This window comes from Triturus cristatus, chromosome 11 (genome assembly GCF_964204655.1).
Source record: "Triturus cristatus chromosome 11, aTriCri1.1, whole genome shotgun sequence".
NCBI lineage: Eukaryota > Metazoa > Chordata > Amphibia > Caudata > Salamandridae > Triturus > Triturus cristatus.
Genome location: NC_140594.1, coordinates 183,975,707 through 183,998,986, shown reverse-complemented (window position 1 = coordinate 183,998,986; position 23,280 = coordinate 183,975,707). Strand labels below are relative to the sequence as shown.

Below are 23,280 nucleotides of genomic sequence, written 5' to 3'. Positions count from 1 at the left end.
TACTTCACAGGTCTTTAAAAGACCATTTACTTGTTAACGAGGCTTTGTTGTGTTTTCACCCCTTTAGAGCCCCTGCATCCCCACTCTGCATATGGATGGATGAATTATCCCCCGACGCCCCCAACCCCCCTTCCCCCCCCCCCCCCGAAATTTGACTCTAGTTGTGCCTCTGGGGTGAACGAGGGACGAGGGATTGAAGACGCCGGTGGTGATGGTCCTGGGCGTCCGCAGGGGGGCAAGGAAGTGCGCTCCAGGGGTGAGGGGGGGGGGGGCAAGCGCCCCTCCTTGCCCCCCCTGCAGACGCCCATGCTTCTGTCCATCCTCTACTACTACTTATCCCCCACCATTTCCGCCCCCTTTTCTTCCTCCCGTTGCCAATCAACTGATTGTTCACTTTAATTCCCCTTTACTCTTCGTTATGTTCTGTCATATTCTTCAGCGCTCATTTTCCCCTCTTTTTATTTGTATTTAGTTTACTTTCTCCCCACTTCTTTCTTGCATTTTATTTATTTCATTATTGGCAACTAGTCTTCTTCCCTTCCCTTCCTCTTCATCTTCTCTAACACGTTTTTTCTTTTCTCTGCTTCATTTGTTCTGTTTTCCATGAGTTTGTTTTGTCCCCTCTCCCACCTTTCTTTTTCTTGTTTCTCTTTATTTTCTCCCGTCGCTCCGTTTTCCATTCTTCTCTTTCCCCGTTAATCGCTTTCTTTTTCTTCCTCTCTCCAGCTCGGCGGCTCCTTGAGTTACGCACTCTTCCTTGTGATGTCCCTCCCCCCCTGCTCTTTTTAGCGCTCTCTTTCACCCTCACCCTGAGGGCAGCCCTGCCTTCCTCTTGCTTGACCGGAGAAAGTCAAGTTCAGTGTCGCCACGCCTGCGGCGGGCGAGTACCAGGAGTTCCCCAGGAGCAGAGTACCAGGAGTTCCCCAGGAGCAGAGTACCAGGAGGTGGATGAGACCGGATTGACACCTGCTACCACCCCCACCCGCCCCCTCCCCTCCCGGGCAGTGCGTACTGTCAAGACCTCTCCACGCCCCCCTTCAACTGCCCCTCCTTCTGGACTCAGTCCTTGCCAGACAAATAAAGCGCACGCATCCGCGAGAAGTGCAGATTGGGTTGAAGGCGGCGACCGCTGTCCCGGGGCTGAGTAAGTGCTGTGAGGGAGAGGCAGAGTGGACTCGCTATCCGAGGCAGTGCAGGGGCAGCGAGGACTCTCATCCATCGGGCAGTGCTGCGCAGAGTGAGGCACTGTCGAGACATTGCAGCGCACGGGGTCTCGTTCCCAAGGCAGTGCACAAGGGTAACCACCGTATGAATGACACAGGGCTCCCCTCATCCCTGCAGCATCTGTACTCGCCCACTCTCAGGGGAGGGCGGAGCCCATCGGCCGCCAGAGGGGTCGGCACTTTCTCTTAAGGATCTGAGCGCTTTCTGGAACTGGGTGCTCCTGGATTGCTTGCACGCGCTGGATCTCAGCCTTCCCTTGGATCCTTGCTCTGTTACCCCACCCCCTGGGATCTGCTTCCCCACACACCAGGAAGACACCTCACTTCAAATAGTTATCTGGTCTTTCAAACCCAGGGAGACGCCTTATATCACTGAATCTAGTCTTCCACGGATGAAAAGCTCTCCATATTCCTGTAATCTACTGTTCCACCAAAGAAAGACACCCCTGGAACACCTCTTTTCCATAGGATCTGATCTCGTACTACCAGAAGGCAGTTCTTAACTCTGGGATCTGGTCTCCAACCAGAGAAAGACACCTCATTTATCTGGGATCTGCCTTCCTATATCAGTTAGACACCTCATATCTTTGGGATCTGGTCTCTGGCTGCAGGCAGACACCTACCTTTTTCAGGGGTCTGCTCTCCCACCCTCCAGGAAGGCAGCTTACGTTTTGCAGGCATTTGCTGTTCCACACCCCAGGACTTCTTAGTGTCTGCTCTGCCACTGCTCCAGAGAGACAGCTGGCTTCCCCGGGCTCTGGTTTACTACCGACCAGGGATCTCTGGATCTGTGCTGCCACTCTTAGAGTCAGAGGAAGAGGCTGGAGTGCTCACACCATAGGGCACGGCATGGATTATAGGGGCGTCTCCGTGCCTGTAACCCCCACTTTTGATCATGATGACGACACACAGTGGAAATCGGTGAGTACGAGACATACTTTGCCCTGTAATACAACTTATTCATCCTGTTATATTGTAATTAATTTTATATAGCACTTAGTGCCCCTGAAGAGGCATCAAATCGCTTTTCGGTGAATAGCATGCTACTCCAGAACCCAAAAAGGATTAGTGGTGAATTATTATAGGGAGATATGAAATTAATTTGAGCGGTGAACAGGTGAGTTTGTTATTTGGGTTGAACAAGGATAGGGGAGGGATAGAAGAGGAAAGGGTTTGCATTTATATAGCGCTTGCTACCCCTGATGAGGTGTCGAAGCACTTTTCGGCGGGTAGCACATCATCCGAAATTTAAACAGGATTAGTGGGGAATTAGTATAGGGAAATATGAAATTAATTTTAGCGGTGGACATGTGAGTCTGTTAGTTCGATGGAAAAGGATAGTGGAGGGACAGAAAATGGAAGGGTCTAGAAAGTGTTTTTTGGAGATCATAGCAGTAGGAGGAGGTTTGGGATGAGTAAAGGGGAGGTGGCGGGCAGAGAGTCAGAAGGAAGGGTTTAGAAAGGCTTGTTTGGGAGATCTGAATAGTAAAATAGGTTTGAGATGACACAAAGAGGGGTTGAGGAGGGAAGAGTCTAGAAAGGGTTATTTTGGGGATCATATTAGTAAAATGGGCTTTGGGGTGAGTCAGAGACTGGAGGTAGAGGAAATATTGAGAGAGGTATAAGGTGAGATTTAGGGTACCCCATTGTAGATGCTGAATTAGAAGTAAAGTAATAAATATAAAGATACATAAGTACATGGAGGGTATATATGTATAAGGAAGGTAAAATATGTAGATTTAAGTTGTATTTAATAAACTCAGACTTTTAAGTGTTGCTGTACTTTAAGCTAATTTATTTGTTTTTATAATATATACATTTTTTAATTCAATTGTGAAGCAATTGTAGATAAATAGTTATGATAAAGATTTACTTATTTATGCAGTGCATATATATGTTTAACATAGAATAATATAACCATAAGAAATATGTACATTTTTTAAGCAGAACTAACGAATATCTATATATTTATAAATATAATTATTATACACATTTATAGAAAGGAATACACAAATGTAGGAACACATATATAGTTCAAATAAATGCTCATATACACAGGGATATGCTACATATTCATGTTTGAGTATGCTGGTTATGTGGGGAACAGCCAACTCTTGAGTAGTCTTCTGAAGATAAGGTGGTTATCAGTGGATCTTATGTTTGGGGTTGAAGAGTTCCATAGTTTGGCTGCTTGAACAGAGAAGGATGTGCCACCTATGTTTTTTTTTCTTAATGGTGGGATTTTGAGGTGAGGTGCAAATCTAGAGGAGAGGTTTCTTTGTTGTGTATACAGCCCCCAGTGCAATCATATGTAAATTCATAACTCAGGCGCAGTATTTAGACACAACTAACATTGTACTAGATAGAGCAAATGAGCAAATAAGTCATGGTCAGTGCTTGGATTGTGGGTCAGTGGAAGAGAAAAGGTCTAGCGTGAAATGTGATCCATGGCCGGCGGCATGGTGAGTGCTTGGATTGTGGGTCAGTGGAAGAGATACGGTCTAGTGGGAAGGATGTGGTCCACGGCCGGCGGCAAGGTCAGTGATGGATTGTGGGTCTGTGGAAGAGATACGGTCTAGGGGGAAGGAAGTGGTCCACTGACAGAGGCATGGTCAGTGCTTGGATTGTGGGTCAGTGGAAGAGAAAAGGTGTAGCACGAGATGTGATCCACGGCTGGCGGCATGGTGAGTGCTTCGATTGTGGGTCAGTGGAAGAGATACCGTCTATTGGGAGGGATGTGGTCCACTGCCAGAGGCATGGTCAGTACAGTGCATTTAGAAGTTTCAGACAGCACTGACACGTGAGTGTATATGGAAGTTTAGGTATGGTGATATGGGTCAGCATGCAAGAAGAAACACACTGCGACAAGCAGTCTGGGGACACCCTATGCAGTCACTAGGGCCAACACAGGAGCAGACAGACCAACAAGGAAACTGGCAGAATCCCAGCTGATGACAGGGCCGGAGCAGAGTCAGTCACTTATAGGGCAGACTGCCACCGAGTCTCCATATCCTGATATTGCACACCACTGCCATGTACTATGATGGTGTGGTAACTCATTTATTTATCCGTCGAATAAAGGCTCTTTGGATTTGGAACACGTTCTGTTAGTCTCCCGAGGTTTGTGTAAAGCTCTGACAGTCCTGAATAATACATGTTTAAAAACAGTTTAAATGTTCGAGATGTCCCCCTTGCGCTCACAGTTCGCATTTAGAGTTAAATGTTACCTGTTGCAAAGTTTCACAGTGGCTCCATATGTGGTATAATTCATACACTCCTACGTGCAGGCAAGAGCTTGGGAAAGGCTGGGGTCTGAGGGAGAGAGACAGTCTACTGCCAGGTATTGCAAAGTTTTGGAAATATAAAGATGGGCTGAGGAGGCATATGTACTGAGGCTTATGGGGAACAAGAGTAGGTCATTTTACTCTAAAGTACAGTTACCTACAGTCCTCAAAGTGATCATTGCCAGCTCTGGTCAGTACAAAACTGAGATCTACCCAGCGTTAGAAAGGAGGTGTGATGCAGAGGTGATGGTCAATACTTGGATCGTGGGTTAGTGGACGAGATGCGGCTTAGCGCGAGAATGTGGTCCACTACCAGTGGCATGATCAATGCATTGATTGGGGGTTAGTGGAAGAGATGCGGCCTAGTGCGAGCATGTGGTTCACTGACAGGCATGGTCAATGCTTGCATTATGGGTCAGTGGGAGAGATGTGGCCTAGTGGGAAGATTGCAGTCCACTGCCAGAGGCATGGTCATGCTTGGATTGTGGGTTAGTGGACACAATATGGTCTAGTGGGAGGGATCTGGTCCACTGCCAGGGGCGTGGTCAGTGCATGGATTGTGGGTCAGTAGAAGAGGTGCGGTCTAGCGCTAGGATGTGGTCTACTGCCAGGGGCGTGGTCAGTGCATGGATTGTGGGTCAGTAGAAGAGGTGCGGTCTAGCGCGAGGATGTGGTCCACTGCCAGGGGCATGGTCAGTGCTTGGCTTGTGGGTCAGTGGGAGAGATGCGGCCTAGTGGGAAGATTGCAGTCCACTGCCAGAGGCATGGTCATGCTTGGATTGTGGGTTAGTGGACACAATATGGGCTAGTGGGAGGGATGTGGTCCACTGCCAGGGGCATGGTCAGTGCTTGGATTGTGGGTCAGTGGGAGAGATATGGTCTATTGGGAGAGATGTGGTCCACTGCCAGAGGCACGGTCAGTGCTTGGATTGACAGAGATGTGAGCAGGAGGTAGAGGTGTTCATGTTCGAACAGTGATAAGGATTCTGAACACAATGAAACTGAATCATGTTGCTTAGCCATAAGATTGTTGATTGTCTGCAGCTATGCTTGCTTCATGGTTGGAGAGAGACATAGATGTGGTTTTAGTGGGAGATGTGCAGACAGGGGTATTGTTGACTGACATAAATGTTTTTTAGTGGGAGATATGAAGGCTGGCACAAAATGGGGGATGTTTTAGGTAAAATGTGGTTTAGTGGAAGAGATGCAGCCTAGCGAAGGGACGTGGCCTAGCAGACGCTATGTGGCTTTGCAGTAGCGATGTTATTTAATGATAAGAGATGTTTCAGAGGTAGAGGTGTGGTTTAGTGGGCATGTTTTAGTGGACATCCTTAGAGGTATGGAAGTGGTCCAGAGTGAGTGATGTTGCCTATAGGGAGAAAGTAGTAAAGAGATGCTTTAATGGGGCAGATGGGAGAGGGCTCTTGTTTCACGGTAGAGTTGTGTTCTAGTGGGAGAGTAGATATGTAATCATAGGGATTTGGTTCAGTGTGAGGTCTACAGGAAAGGTGTGCTAAAGTTGGGGAGGTGTAGTTTCATTGGAGAGATTGGGTTTACAAGGAGACTCTGAACAAGGTAGTTTAGAAGAAGAGGTGCTGTCTGGTGATTATATAGTCTACAAGGAGACATAGATTGCAATGTGGGATCCTCTAAAATCCACTTCATTTCCTGTCTCCCCAGTTATCAGGTTTGCCCAAAGTGAAAATGCTAAAAACTGGCTAACACCAGTGTTAAGTGCTGTAAATTCCTACTTTTGCAGGGAGAGCAGAGGGCTGCAATAACCAAAAGCTGCCAAGAGGCTTTCAGCAAAGAAACGGACAACAGTTAGATAAAAAACAAGTAACTTGAGCATGAATCCTATTCTTTTCCCACAGCCAATGGGCAACCGCCATAAGTAGTCCAATGAATTCAGGGTACAGGTCCTAAAATAGTGGGCCGGTTATTAGCTCAGATAATTCGAAATTACGTCACATGGAGGGATGTTTCTGGAAATGATGTCACAACACTATCATATCCCTCTCTCTAGAAGGTGCAACTGACCCATTTTATAGTCAAGGTTGAGATACAGTACTTACTCTAACCCATGGATGTAAATATATGTGTGTATTCATATTGAAACCACTGGTACGTCTACGTTTCTGTGAAAGCAAAGCAGTGGATGTTGTAGGCAATATTTAATTCCAACAATTAAAGGATAATCAGTGCATTTATCCAAGAAATACGAACGAGGGAGTGCAGCTAGTGCTGAAGATGCCACGCGCCTCTAAAATTGCCAGTCAGGTTTTAGAACTCAAGAAAGTGATATCCAAGATGGCAGGAAGGTAAAAGCGTTTTTTAGGAAACTATCGGCGTATTTTCTCCAATGTCGAAAGAGGAAAGCACACTGGTATCCATTACAAAAGTGCTTTATTACAGACCCCTCAACGCACCCCCCCCAAAAACATTTTTTTTTTTTTGACAAAAACTTTAATTAAATGTAATCACCCACAGAAATGGCAAAGGACTTTTCAGATTTCAGCTTTACTGTCTATAAATCACATGTATATGTTTCCAAACGTGAAGGGGTAATTGAGGAATTACGCTGACAATATTTTTTTAAGTAAACGGGTGGTACGTGATATATTGCAATCTGTTGTTCTCACCAAGTAAAACGTACTTAGTGTACTTACAAAATATTAATAGTTTTGTCTTAACTCATTTGTTTCCTGCGTGTTTTTTTCAAAACAACTTTAAAGGTCTCAAGCACTCCACATCGTCTAACGATGTAAGCGCCAAAAATAACCACCTTCTGGGCTGATAGATAAAGAGGGCGCTGCTACTGCCGAGGGCGTGTGGTGTCGGCCTGGGGCATGGGTACTCACAAACATTTTCTCAAGGGCCCCAAAGTTTGGTCTGTGATGTAACGAGGGGTACATCGATACTAGGGAGGCGAATTCGGAAGGGGGGGCGGAGGGCTTAAAGGTGGGTATAGGGGAAGTAAAGCATATACTACATCTAGGTGCCGATTCCGATCCTGGAAAAAACGGGTACGAACCGTCGGTCGGAGCGTTTTCTCCATCCGACTCGTACCCGGGAAAAAAACCCTACAAACTTGCAAGTACGATTCGTACGGAAACACCATTTCCGTACGAGTCGGACAAAACACCGACCGACAGTAAAATACATACGAATGTGATCCGGGACACCGCGGACGTGACGTCCGGTCGGAGTTAGGCATGTTTTTACGTACCAGCAAGTACGATTCGTACCGACAGCAGTCCGGACGGCAATATTTTTACGGCACCCAAAAAGTGCCGGAAAAGGTAAGTACGCCGCGATGCGAGCGGTATAGGGGGCCCGGTACACACCGCCCCACCCCAGCCCCCGTATGTACGCGCCGTCCCCCCCCAGCCCCCTGTGTATGTACGAGACGTACCCCCACCCGTGTATGTACACCCGTGTATGTACACCCGTGTATGTACGAGACGTACCCCCACCCATGAATGTACACCCGTGTATGTACACCCGTGTATGTACGAGATGTACCCCCACCCGTGAATGTACACCCGTGTATGTACACCCGTGTATATACACCCGTGTATGTACGAGACATACCCCCACCCGTGTATGTACACCCGTGTATGTACGAGACGTACCCCCACCCATGGATGTACACCCGTGAATGTACACCCGTGAATGTACACCCGTGTATGTACACCCGTGTATGTACGAGACGTACATACACGGGTGTACATACACGGGTGTACATTCACGGGTGGGGGTACGTCTCGTACATATACGGGTGTACATACACGGGTGTACATTCACGGGTGGGGGTACGTCTCGTACATACACGGGTGTACATTCACGGGTGTACATTCACGGGTGTACATTCATGGGTGGGGGTACGTCTCATACATACACGGGTGTACATACACGGGTGTACATTCACGGGTGGGGGTACGTCTCGTACATACACGGGTGTACATACACGGGTGTACATACACGGGTGTACATTCACGGGTGGGGGTACGTCTCGTACATACACGGGTGTACATACACGGGTGTACATACACGGGAGGGGGGACGGCGCGTACATACGGGGGCTGGGGGGGGGGACGGCGCGTATGCGGGCACATGTCTCCATGGTTGCTATAGAAGTTCGCTCCGTACGGTGTTTTTTCCATACGGTTGTACAATCGGGCGCACAGGACGGATCGTACTTGCGCGCTCGGACTTCAGTTTTACGATTCGTACGGAAAATCGTCCGGGGACGTGTCGGACACTTTTCCCGACCCGAGGACGTGTCGGGGAATTTTCCCAATGCGATTCGTATGTATTTTTTCCCATACGAATCGTACTTGCCAGTTTGTACGGTACTTGTACGATTCGTACGGAAAAAAATCCGGATATGATTCGTACGGGGAAAATTTCTCCAGGATCGGAATCGGCACCCTAGTGGCTGAATTGCACCATGTGAAACCAGAAACGATAGATTCATCCCAGCTTCCCCAACTTTACCAAATTGTGTGGAATGAAATGCACATTTTGAATATTAAAGAGTCGTTATCGTATTTTTACACTTTTGCCGCAAGATAGCTTTGAAAATGAAGGCGTTTCTAAAGTTAAGTGGTGCACGACAACCTAGAAACAATTAACCTTTAAATAAAGGCTTGCCTGTATATTGAATGTCCTTTTAATATAAGTGTTGGTTTCAGTGACTAGCAGCCCAGTGCTGCTGTTGATGGGGGGGCACATGTATAGGTCAGGAGGGCCGCATGCGGCCCCCGGGCCGTACTTTGAGCATCACTGGCCTAGAGGGTTCAAAACACCCCGAGGCTCCAGTAGTTCACTGGTGGGAGATGGCATACAGTAAAGGTGACACCCAGCCTCTTTTTCACCTCGAGATTGAACCGGGGCGATCCCCGATATTGTCCATTTGTTTTTTTTTGTCTCCATCCCAGTTTTCCCTTGTTCTCCCCTTTCAGGAAGGTTGCTAAACAAGATTGCACCTATTTCTGTCACAGGGAGGTGGCCTGTACAAACACGAGGTAGATGCCGGGCTCTCTAGCCTCTGACTCCGCCTGGTGTCTTTTGGAAGTAACCTCGAGTCCACTCTCGCCCTACCCTCCAGCACAAATATTAAAACAGATCAGTTAACATTTGTGGGAAAAAGGGAAGACAACTAGATACCCATTTAGTGGCTGATTTCTACAAAGTGAAACCAGAAAACTCGGGATGAATGCCAGCTTCCCCCTTAATCAATCTTTGTGACTTCTTAGACAAATACTTAGTTCAATAAGCCCGCGTTTTCTTCAACCTGTAATGTGGCTTATTATTGCCAAAGCTGTCGCAGGGTACAAAAATGTGCTTTTTTTAAATGAAAATATATTTTTCATATTTTACGTGATGTTTGTTGCATGATTTACTTGTCAAACATTTCCGCCTGTGCTCGTGCAAGGGCTCTTAGAGCCAGACCAGACCATGTTAATTTGTTGGCTCGCCCACCTCTAATTTGTATGCAATACTAGGTTTAACGTAGGCACGAGGTTGTGTGCTGTGTCTGTGCTTTTATTGTTAGTTGTGCTTACTTACATTGGGCTGGTGGTCTGTTGTTTTCCATTCACTCTGTCCCGGGGAGGTCTACCACACTGTTTTGTGTATATATGTATCTAAGTGAGTTATAAAGCGCACACCCAGGTACAGAGCAGGAAGTCGCTGCACAAGAAAGAAGGGGCTTTCATAGAGCAGGTTCACGCCCAGTGAGTGACTGCTTCCCTTGCAGTAAATAAATAATTAATTGTGTGTACTTCCTTCTGTGTCTGATAACTTTCCAGCACGTGAGATAAACCACTGGTTGCAAAAAGCGGGGCCTAATCCTGGTGGGCTTGACCCCCAACGTTGGCCCTCAGCGGTGGCAAAAGAACATCACTGGAACTACCACTGATCTTTACATTATTTGGGGAATTTGGCGCACACTTGGGGTACACAGTGAATTGGGAGAAGCCTGTCTTTTTTGGGAACTGGATAGCACAATAGACAATCTCATAGGGGCCACCCATGACGGGTTTAAATAATATACCACACAACCTGATACTTTCCTATGCAGAAATACGGAGCGCCTGCTGGTGGGTTTGGGGGCCACTGTACGGAACACATTTTAATTGTATTACACATTTCCTGCTAATTTAAGCCAGCATGATGCTAAACATGACTAAATTATATGTTAAACTTTGACACGGTCGCACAAAAACAGTTGAAACATGCCTTCCTTGGGACCCCACAAATTCTTAAAATGACACAGAGAAGAAAGACAGAGTAAGAGCTAGAGGTAGGCACCATTCGCAGCCGCCACATTACAAAGGTGGAGGGGGAGGCGGGAGAAGGACGGGTGAGCATGCGTTGGGGGGTGGTAGAAAAATAATAAACGTAACCCTTTTCTCGCTCAGCCTTCGACGCCAACAGCCCCCTCCCGCCTCGGAGCTCTCCTAGCAGTCTCTGGGAAGGCAGAGGCTGCTCAGCCAATCCAGGCGCTGCTCTGCTGCGAGAGCAGTGTCTGGATTGGTCTGAGCTGCCTACTCTGCCGCTCAGACTCTGCCTGTGAGCCTGAGTCATTTCTCCAACACGGTTGTGAACACAGCTCAGTTCACAGCATGGCTGGAGAAATGGAAGTGGGCATGTATGTTTGACTGACCTAGGACGGCCGGCCAAACATACATGCGCACTTCTAAGTGCCACCACCTGCCTGTCATGGCCCGGCCCGCCCCACCCTCCATGCCTGTCAAATCCAGTCAAAGAAAAATAAAATAATATTGTTTCATTATTATTTTATTTTTCTTTGAGTGGCTCTGACGAGTGGGGCGATGCTCCTCCGCCATTACGATGGAGCCTCCCCTGGTAGGCACAGAGGTTTAGATAGAGAAATAGAATAGACAGAGGTTAATGGACAAAATTCACTTTCCACGGGGGGTCCTTGGAAGTTGAGGGCCCTGCGCAATTGGCCTCTTTGCATATGCCTTAAAACGTCTTTGGTTGCAAGGTGGCCCACACAACCCATCTCCTGGGGCTCCTATATGTAATGTGGAGCACTCCGGTCCCGTTACCAGAATCAGCATTTTTCATTTGCTGCTCTGGGACGGGGCAGCAATGAGAATAGCCCTAAAGACTCTGTGTAGATCCGCATACAATGGTTGGATGGCTCTGATGAATTTACAGACGTACTACTGGGTGGCCCAGATGTACATGGTGAATAACTAGGCATATGCGCCTGAATATGATCCAGGTGTATGGCTGGACAGGAATGGTATGGTGTCTCCCACCTGGATCCATTATCTTAATGGGTAGGGGGCTGGTATGACCTTTCTGTGTTCACTCGGAGCTCCCGATGGCTTGGGACAAGGCAAGTGCTTGCCTGGGGTGGAAGGAAAGTGTCACCTTGGAGACACCTCTCTGGGAAGGAGCCATGGTCAAGGAAGTAATTGGGCTGAAAGGGTATGGATGCTGAGACCTGATTGGGATCTCCAAAGTTGTGGATGTTATTGAGGATGGGACTGAGAAGGCTTTCCACCAGATTAAAGTAGGTTGAATTCTCATGTTCGCAGCTGTACAAACATGCACAACTTTAGGTATGCATTACAAGCTGAGGGAGTGAGCTGTACAGAGGCCCCTGAGTGTGCTCTGGTCGATCCACAATATACAAGACACTCATCAATAACATGCCCGAAAACCACCATCCAGTCCCTTCGGCAGCGGTGGGAGAACAAGCTGGGATCCATTGAAGACACTGATTGGAAGGCAGCCCTGATGCCCCCAAGTGAAGTGGTCATCAGGACTAGGTTCCATCTGATCTAGTTCAAAATCCTGATTAGGGCATACTTTGATAAGTCCAAACCAATGTTCCCTCAAATTCTTTTCCACTTTGTGCGGCAGTATAAGGTCTCTGTGCACTGCAGCCAAGTGCACGTGCGCCAAGAAGCTGACTATTCACACAAGTGCTGCATACAACGACCAAAATCAATGGCGTTTGCCATGGCATTGCCTGAATAATTAAAGTACATAATTTTAGAAAAGTCATGTTACAAATGATTGCAGACTTTTTTAATATAAAGTCCTATTCAGGTATTACATCTAGGCCTTTGCATCATCCTAATACATGATCAAATGGCTGGTATTTGTTTCTCTTAGAAAGGTGGCAATCCAACATTTCAAAAGGAACGGGGAAGATAAAAAAAACACCAATTACATGGGAAGGTGACCGTTAACATATATGTTTGTCATCTTTCCAGGTAGTGGCGGGGGTGAGGGCTGGGGAGGGGAAATATGGGCCTTTTGTTTGCAAAGGCCCAGACAATACTTAATAAATGCGCCCTCACAAGCAGCCTTGCCACCTTTCAGATGAGGAAACTCTGGCCCACCTCGTACCTACAAACCGCCCCACACAACGCCTAGCCCTCTAGACCTCACAGAGGAAGAAGTTGCAGACCTCCACATTATCTACGATTCGGCCCTGATTAGCCCATACTCCCTAGATCTGAGTGACGAACACCCTATCCGCACTTTTGCATCCAACCCCAACAGATCAGCTACCCCCCGCGACAGAGGAGTGATCAACAGCAACCTAGCGCTAGTACCCATCTCTGCCCCTACTTTAGACATTCACTCCGACCCCCCACTATCCGGCCTCCTAATTAACTGCCGCTCAGCAGTAAAGTATGCCTCAGATGTCGCCGATCTCATCCTGAGCCAGAAATCGGACTTAGCGGTCTTGACTGAATCTTGGCTCAATGAATCCTCATCGCCCTGCCTAGACCTCTTAGTCCCACCCAATTACAACATCGTACGGCTGGACAGGCAATCCCATAAAAAAGGGGGAGGCATTGCCTGCATCTACCGCTCTAACCTCCATGTTACTGAACTTCTGACTGATCCTACAGACTCCTGCGAATACCTTGCACTTTCCATATGCAACACCACCACCCGACTGTGCAAACTGCACGTCTTTTACCACCCCCAGGCCCGAATGACACCTTCACCGACCTCCTCATGGAAATCATCACAGCCAAGGCCTCCCCTAACTCTAATGACATTTTCCGTGGCGACTTCAACTTGCACTGGAACAACCCAAGGACCCTCAGGTCAATGCCATCAGACACTTCTTGGCCGACCAAGCCCTTACCCAAGCCTGCTCACTCCCAACTCACTCGAAAGGCGCCACTCTGGACGGGATCATCGCCAAGGTTTCAGCGGTCACACTTCTCTCTATAGACCCATGTGATTGGTCCGACCACCACGCTATCAGCTTCCTTCTGCCTGGCACCCACAAGATTTGGACACTACAACCCATGATTCCCAAACGCTGGGTTAGAGCCACCAAGAACCTTGACCACAGGAAACTGGCTGCCCGCTGTGAGTCGGACCTACCACGCTACCCCCGATCTCTCTACGGTCAACAACCTCACTGATCATTATTCTACAGCTATATCCAACATTCTCAATGACCTTGCTCCACTAAAACTAAAAAGAACCCAGATCAAAGACAGGAATCCTTGGTTCAACGGTTCCCTCAACATGGAGAGGAGATCCCTCCGGCAGTCAGAACGTAACTGGAAACAGCACCCGTCAGCAGCCCATCTAAAACTGCTCCGTCAGTCAAGAAGCGCCTACAATAGGAAAATCCTCCACGCAAAAAAGAATTCTTCAGAACAGAACTGGAGAACGCCAAGAACAAACCTTGCAAGCTATTCGACCTGGTCAAACATCAATCTAACAAACTGGCTAAAACCCAGTGACGGCCCGTGTAGGCCATTTTACCGGGGCGGTGACGTGGCGCAGAGGAGGGGCAGTATGGGGGGTTGCAAAATGCGGCAAACGGCCGATTTCAGGAAAGTTACGAAAAAAATTAATAAAACAATTGTCGTTGCGAGCGCTGCATCGCCAAATGCGTTGCAGCGCGCCGGTAAAACGCCCTACACGGGCCGTCACTACTAAAACCTCCAAAGAAACCCCTAAATCTCTAATTTCTTGCGAGGAATTTTCCTCCTTCTTCTGTGACAAAATCACTGCACTAGGAAACATAGTCAATTCTGCAACGCACTCCCAAACTACGCCTGCTTTGCCTCTTCTCTCCGCAGTGCCCTCCCACACTTCACCCAAAAACCTAGGGCACTGGTCCAACTTTAAAGTCTATGACGAACACTCTGTCTCGAAAATTCCATCTCCCTTAAACCCGAACAGTCACTACAATGATCCTCTCCCTTCTAACTGCCTAGCCCCGGTTTCTCAGGCGATCATCCCTTCTTGGACTGCAATAATCAATGCATCCCTACTAAAGGGATTGATACCAGACTCTCTCAAAGCCGGACAGGTAGTCCCCATCTTAAAGCAACCCACGCTGGATCTTGCTTCCCCTGACAACTATAGACCGATATCGAACATTCCACTCCTAGCGAAAGTTCTGGAGAAATGTGCGCAACAGCAGATGAGCCAACAGATTACCAACTTCCACCTACTTGATGACTTCCAATCCGGGTTCAGACCTGGACACGGAAAACACCCTCCTTCACATCGTGGATGATGACCTCCATTGCCCTTGACCAAGGCAAAACCTGTCTCCTAATCCTCCTAGACCTATCCTCGGCATTCGATACGTTCAACCACGAAACTCACCTGGCTCGCCTCAAACTCCGGATGGGATTGGATGGCACCGTTCTTGAATGGTTTAAGTCTTTCCTCCAGAATCGCTCACAGAGAATCCTTATCAACGGCAACTTATCCGCTCCCTCTCCGATCAGGGCCAGAGTCCCCCAAGGATCAACCATGTCCCCTACCCTCTTCAATCTTTACCTGGAACCGCTCACAGAGGTGCTACGCATCGCCAACATCGCCTATCACATGTATGCCGACGACACACAGATCTCCATTAAAATCTGTTCCCCTGAGGACATTCACTCCCTGAATGAGGCCTTGAAGCTGACGGTGCATTGGCTCACCTCTAACCAGCTCAAACTTAACGCAAAAAAATTGAATTTCTCCTTATCTCCCCACCCAAAACCAATTCAGACATTCAGGAATGAATCAAGGCTATCACTGTGTTAAACTGCCCTCCTACTATTGTGGACTCCGCTAAATTCCTGAGAATAATCCTAGACTGAAATTTGAATATGCGTGGCCATATCAATTTGATGGCCAAAACTGACAGATTTCACCTGAGCTACCTAAGTTACCTGAAACCTTTCCTCGACACCCCGACCTAAAAATGGCAAACCAGGCACTAGTCATCTCCAGACAAGAATATGGGTGCTCTACCCTCGCAGGTCTACCCAAGAACTCTTTGGCCCCATTGAAAGCCTGCCTCAATGCCACCGCCAGGCTCCTAACAGGTTTAAAGAAATTTGACCATATCGCTCCCCACCTCAAAGCTCTAAACTGGCTTCCTCTCGATGCCAGAATCCAACTTAAGCTGGCTTGCATCACTCACAAGGCTCTATACTCCAAGTCCCCAGCTTTTCTCACCCAGAAACTCATGATATCCGGAGGAGCCAGAAACTCACAATCCGCCAGAGACATTTTGCTCCAACCAGCACGCTTGCGGGGAAAAAAAACGTCCAATCAGGCCTTCTCTGGGGCCGCCCCAATAATATGGAACTCACTCCCGCCCACCATCAGAAGACTTCCATCTTTGGCACATTTTAAAAAGGAGGCCAAAACTTTTTTTATGGGCAAATTCCTTGCTTAACGCTTACATTTCAATCACCTCAGCGATTTTGTTTCTCCTTCTATTACGGCATTACCCATGGTTCTTCCGGATGATACCTACTCGGTACTTCTGGGCATCCAACCCGGGAATTGAGACAGCTGCTCTCACATATAATGTATCTACCTGTTTTTATCCCAACTGTATCCGGGATATGTTACTGTCTATTACTTCTTTCCTTGTATAATGCATCTACCTGTTCCTATCCCAATTGTATACACCTGTCCTAATACTGTTTTTACCACCTGTCAATCCTGTAAAGCGCTCTGATACCCTCACGGGTCTGGTTCGCGCTCTATAAAACTCGAAAAATAAAATTAAATAAATATGTAAAAAGACAGTATATTAAATTGTCCCAAATCATTTGGAATATTAGCTTTCTGTCAGTGTTTACTTTAATTATTGGTCAGCGATCAGTAACACAGCCCTAGAACAAAAAGAAAATATATAAGGGGAAAGCAAATTTTAATGTGTTCTAGAGCTGTGTTGATGAATCTTGAGTAAAACTTAAAGTAAACAAAGGCCGAAAATTCATGTTAACTCATCTGTTAAGTTGCCGCCTATCCAAGAGAAAAAATATCAGTCATTGGAATGCAAAGGCCCATAACATCTCTGTGAGCCTTTGTAACATGAACATTCTGTCTTTGTTTACTTTAACCAGTGGTGGCTCGCCGTGGGAGTATTGCGGGCGGTGGGGTGGGGCGGGGGAGGGTCAAGGTGGGGGGTAGTAAACGCCGGTATACGGCGTAACGGAGTGAAGTAAATAAATAAATAAAAACATTATTTACATTGCGCGCGCATCATCGCCAACTCGGCGATGCAGCGCGCGAAATGTAAAATGTTTTATTTATTTACTTAACTCCGTAACGCCGTATATCGGAGTTTACTACCCCCCACCCTGCCTCTCACCCGCCCCACCTTGCAGCACTCCCACGGCGAGCCGCCACTGACTTTAACTATTAGTCAGGGATCACTAACTCAGCCTAAGAGCAATACATGATAAGAAATATTAATAGAAAGCACATTTAAATATGTTTCAGAGCTGCGTTAATGAACTCTAACTAATAATTAAAGTAAACAAAGACAGAAAATTAATAGTAAAAAATATGGCACATTTGTTACAAAATTAAATGACCCCGAGTAGGCAAAACACATCATGCCAGCGAGTATCTGCTGGCAAAATAACAGATGATTAGCAGTGATTGTCTGCAAAACAGACTCTTCCCGGAATGCCACCACCAACCTGGATAAAAACTGAGCAACAGGCATATATAGAAGCCCCCTGCTCTGAAACACCTGCTGCAACGTTCTGGTGCCCTCTTCACGGAACTTCACCTCTTAATGGGTTGCTAATGTATGTTCTACTTTTCTGTCAAGAATGGGCTTTTTCTAGTGTTGCTTGTTTTTGTAGGTCGAGCCTGGGCAGCGCATGCGCTGCTGCGAGGCATGCTGTACTGGAGTATGGCTTTGATGCCCCTCCCACTCTCCGCCCATATTTGTCATTGGCTTGTGTCATTGTCTTTCGTAAACGCTGGCTTCCCAGTTGTTATTAGGCTTGTTAGTCCCTCCTTGGTACCGCCTTGTCTCTGCTTTTGTAACCTCCCATGAGGACTGGCCCTTTTACTTCTGTTGCGACATGGTTTATCATATTTAGTTTGTAAGCACTCTTTTCTTTAATGGGTTTCTACAACTGCAGGCATGACGTGCTTTCCTCGCCATGCGCGCTTTCACTTTCAAGCAGCCCCGGACAATGGCGGCCGCTTCTCTGAAGTGAAATAGGTGTCACATTTACAAGAATTTGAGCTATTGCCATTGTAAATGACAATAGCTTTAACTCTCATAAATACGAGACATATTGCATTGCAAATGCTTGTTAAATGCAGCGCTGTTGAACGGGTTGAATCTCTCGCTTGATGCAAGTAGTGGCGTGGAAGTAACGTGCGCGCTTGAAAGTACTGTCTGAGCGCTAGGGATAGGTTGGGTGCAGGCTCGCATGCTCGCACCCTATAGGGAACACTGGTCCAAACGACATAAATTAGGGAGAGTTTCGACTACCAATTGGTGGAAGTGTGATTCCATGGAGGGGACTTTTTTATGCACTGTGGGTATGTCTTAAGCTCCAGGAATACTGAGTGATGGTTTTGAATGAGTTGAACGCCGTAGCGGACTGTAAAGTCCCCCTCAGTTCTCTATTCGTGCTCCTGGGTATCCCACCATATATTGATCTTCCATACAAACATCTTTTATTCTGTCAGCTGGGCTTGGTAGTGGCAAAAGAAGGATGTAGCACTGTTATGGGGTTCCTCATTGATGTTGACCAGGGACCAATATTTATCAGGGATGGACTGATGCATGTTCTTTGAATAAGTGGTGTATGTCAGTAGGGGCTGTCCGAATAAATTCAAGCAGGCCTGGGGGTGCTGGAGGGTGCATCATAGCGTGGGAATTGTGGGGTTTGTTCCCGGTGATACCAACAGACACACTGAATGCAAGGACTCCACTGCCCCCATTGATCGAGATGAATCGAGGTGTGTTAATGGTTTATGAGGTGAAAGCTAATTGATACCAATATAAAAGATGGTTTATGTAAAAGTTAGCAATGCTACCACTGTCTTGGTATAGATTGCATAGTTTTGACCTATATCCGTCATATAGGACTGCCTTACATTCATCATTAAAATGCCATGTAAATGTGTTCGTGATTTTTGGTTTGTTTTGTAGTTTAAGCCATCAAAACAATACATATATATATATATATAAACAAAATACTGAATTTCTGCTTGCTCCAATCTCTGAATCTCTGTTCTTGACGGATCTCCCCCTTTCCAGACTTTTGCTCTTTCGTGATCACAATCCTCCCTGGAGCTATGCTGTGTCTGAAACCCTGCTTTCTCTACATGCCTGCTATGACTAGATTGCTGCTACATCCCTGCTCTCGTATAAGCAACACGCTCCCTGGAACTCTAGTGTGCTACTATCTCTACTCTCTCAGGATTTTTACCTTCTTATGGTATCTATTCTCCTAGGATCGGTGGATCTCTTTTCTCCTAGGCTCTGCACTCCCAAGTTCTCAGCTGTTTCTAGAGTTCTGCTGTTCTATGATCGCTACTCTTCCCAGATCTCTGCTTTCCCACCATCTTTACACTCCCAGGAGGATCTCTGCTTTCCACTCTTATGAATGATCTCAGCTACTCCCAGATCCTAGCTGTCCCACACTATTTGCTCTTCCAGAAACTTTGGTCTCCTGAAACCCTGCTCTCCTGCATCTCTTCTGGACTGTCTGCTCTCACATGAACTTTACTGTCCCTTAATTTCTATTGACCCAGGATTTTTGCTGTCCCAGAATGTCTCAAATGTACTGTGTCATTTAAGGGTCATTATTGGTCGCAATTGACCGATGTAATCTCACTTGCGGACCTCTACCTGCCTCAGCATTCATTTAAAGTGTTATCTTTCAAACGAACCATCTCCAAGGGAGATATGGGGACTTTAGCACCAACTCTGTCACGCAGAAACCAGCAAGGATCAATCCAATAGGCACTCTTTCTCCTATTAGCAAAATATTTTTTGCTGTGCATCCAGTGCTTTGTCGCAGTTTTTTGCTGGGCATATAACACTTTGCTGTTGTAGTAAAGGTATGACGCTTCTGGAACAGTGTGGTTTTGGATCATATCGTGAACTTCTCTTTAGAACTATCTGTAAAAGTTATCTGTGCAACCAGTATTGGGAAGAATGTGCTTTAAAACGCATTACTAATCGCTGTTCCTACAAACGTCTTGTGGGGAGACCCCTCCTCCTTATTACATGTCCCTTTAAAAGTGTTGTCTCCCTGCTTAAATAGCAGTGGGGCGGCTCTCCTCTGCCGTAGTGGAGGAGCCTCCACCGAGTCTTCCTAAAACCCTGTTCTCTTAAGCCCTCTCTGCTCTCCTGTTTGCACTGCTCTTCCCTGATCTCTTCGCTCCCTGGAATTATACTCTCCCAGCATCCTTGCCCTCCCTGAATCTCTTCATTTCCGTTCGGCTGTTTGTCCTCCATCAGTAACAATGGAAAACACCTAGGGGCCTATGCATCAACAATGCCATTTGCGATTCCTTATTAGTGAAAAATAAGGAATCGCTAATAAGGAATAGCAAAAGGCTATGCATGTAGGAATCGCTATTCAAATAGCGATTCCTTAATATTCCTTATTACCGAATCGGTAACACCGAATCGGTAATAAGGAATACCTACCCATTCATTCCTATGGGCTTGGAGGCCCATAGGAATGAATGTAAAGCCAGTCTGTATTAGCGATTCGGTATTACCGAATCGCTAATAGCGGGAGCACTTTCAAGGGTGCCAGGGTGTCAAAAGGACACCCTGTTGCACCCCTGAAAATGATATGTGCACATATGTTGCACACACACATGCTCTAAGGGCATGTGTGTGCGCAACATGAAACTTTGAAAAATGCACAAAAGTGCATTTTTCAAAGTTTTTGCAAATTACCATGCAGTTCATCTTCATGGTAATTTTCTCCCCCTATTAGCGGAATTGCTAATTTTTTAACTTTGATGCATTGCATTTAAGGAATCTCACTTTGGGATTCCTTAAATGCAATCGCTATTTAAGGAATCGGTATTTAAGGAATCCCTATTTAAAGAATCGCTATTTAAGGATTCCTTAAATAGCGATTTCTGCTTTTGGGTTGATGCATTGGGATTGGGTATTTTTTACTTAATACCGGGAGCTATTACCGAATCGGTATTTTACCGACTGGATTTTGGGTTGATGCATGAGGCTGCTAGTTGTCTCTTGGGTATGTTGTCAAGGGACACTGAAACCTCTTCTCTGGCAGTTTAGCATTGCAGATGTGGTGGGCTGGACCCCACCTATGTCATGGATCTGCTCTTCCCTTAGCTGGCATTATCGCTTCACCCACACCAAGGGCCAGATGTACATAGACTTCTGTTTGCAATTTACTAAATTGTGAATTTTTGCGATTCGCAATTAGGAAATCTCAAACAGCTATGTACAACAGTGTCTCCGACACTGTTTGCAATTCTTAGTTGGATGCAAATAGACCTGCCTCATCAATATTCATGAGGCAGGTCGCAATTTGCAACCCATAGGGAATGGGGTCTGCTGGGGTCAGCAGACCATCATGTCTGTGATTTCTTTTTAAATAAAGAAATCTATATTTTTTTGTGATGCAGCCCATGTTCCTTGAAGGAAAACGGGCTGCATTACAAAAATAAAAAGCTTTTTTTAAGAGTAGGTAGCAGTAGCGGTCCATGGAGGGAGTTCGGTGAGGCAGTGAGGCGGGGCGGGGGAGGGGCACGGTGGGAAAATGTAAACACCGGAATATGGATGAACGGAGGTAAGTACACATTTAAATAAATAAAACAAATTTCGTTGCATGCGCAAGGAATTTGTTTTATTTATTTAAATGTGTACTTACCTCCGTTCATCCATTTTCCGGTGTTTACATTTCCCCACCCTGCCCCTCCCCCGCCCCGCCTCACTGCCCCACCGAACTCCCTCCACGGACCGCTACTGGTAGGTAGTGGTCCGTGGGAACCCTTCCCGTTTGCAAATGTGTTACTGCCTCCTCTACGGAGTTAGTAAATTATGAATGTTTTACAACCGCTTTTCGGTCGCAAAACTTTCATACATACCAGTGCTATTCGGTTTTAGGAATGGACGTTCTAAAAACACCCCTTCCTAATACCGAACAGCAAAAGCAAAATGCAATTCAGTAACAGGTTACTGAGTCGTATTTTGCCTTTTGCACATGGCAAAATGCATTTTACGGGTCCATTTGCGACTGGTAAAATGCTTCGTACATCTGACTTCAAGATGTTTGTATCTTTTAGATCTGCTACCGCACCTTCCTAAAGATACTTTCCTTCTCAGCAGTCTTTGTTCCCAGTTGGGAGGCAGAGGAGAAGCCCAGAGTTCACACCACAGACATAAGACATGAATTTTAGGGTGGTCTCAGAGCCTGCCATCCCCACCTATGACTATAGCAGGTGAACATACATTGGAACCATTTGAATATAGTGCGAGCTCTCTGCACCATGTTACTTTTTCATCATGAGAACTAACACTCATCGACAAATACAATAGGTGTGGCCTTCAAAGTTATAGTGCGGATTGCCTTTCTTTGGTCTGGGAGAACTATCGGGCAGGGGAGCAGGCTGAACATGTTATTGTACAGTTCATGTTGTAGTTCTAGTATGTATTTGTAATTCTAGTGTTGAATTTAGTATTGCAGTACTGTAATTTCAGCAGTGCAGTGGTGTAGTAGTGGTTGAGTGATGTAACTTTGTAGGTTGGTAATGTGCGGTTATGTAGGTACGTATGTGTTGGCATTTAAAGAACACACATGTAGCTCAACATAGCTCAAGAGCAAAGGAGAGCTGAACCGGGGGCATGAGCCACAGGAAGATGCAATCATTGGGGCAAGTTCAAAGTAGACTGTTGGGTCAGAGGTAGTGCAGTTTTTCTCTGAATTGTAGAAGAGTTGGTTCGGATCTGTTGTCAATAGTAATACTGCTCCAAATCCTAGAAGCATGAAGGAGAAAACGTGATTTCTGTTTTTTCTTTCTTGCAATGCTGTGTCCCAGCCAAGTGATATCCAAGCTCCTGGCCAGGTGTTGTCTCTCAGGCATGGTAACTTTGTATGCTAGGTAAGCTAGGGTCCTGTCTTTGAGGGCTATATAAGTCATGCACCGGGTCTTGAAGATAATCTGGACTGGAAAGGGGATCCAATGTAAGTCTTTTAACAAGGGGGTAAGTATGTGATCGAATTTTTTTGAGCTCTTGATACGTTGTTCCACTGTGTGTAGGATATCTTTCAGGGATATGAAGGTGGCATTGGGGAAACAGCTGATCAGGGCACTGCGTCTGTCCACATGGGAAAAGGCTAAGCCTTGTATGGTGGCCCTGAGAGAAATAGCTTCACTTTTTCAAGAAGAAGAGTTGTTAGCAATCTGTCATGGTTTTCTGGGGTGACCTTGTCCCTCTGGGCCGGTCACCCCACCGTGCACACTCCCCGTGA

General features: G+C 46.5%; 1 protein-coding gene across 1 annotated transcript in view; it reads left to right on the top strand.

The window, feature by feature from the left end:
* Nucleotides 1–1,061: 1,061 nt before the first annotated feature.
* Nucleotides 1,062–23,280, top strand: part of TMEM116 (transmembrane protein 116) — a 214,677-nt gene continuing 192,458 nt past the window's right edge. Inside the window, exon 1 of the mRNA XM_085634079.1 lies at nucleotides 1,062–2,144. Coding sequence (XP_085490205.1) covers nucleotides 2,073–2,144 — 72 coding nt within the window. The 5' untranslated portion in view covers nucleotides 1,062–2,072. The remainder of the gene's footprint in view (nucleotides 2,145–23,280) is intronic.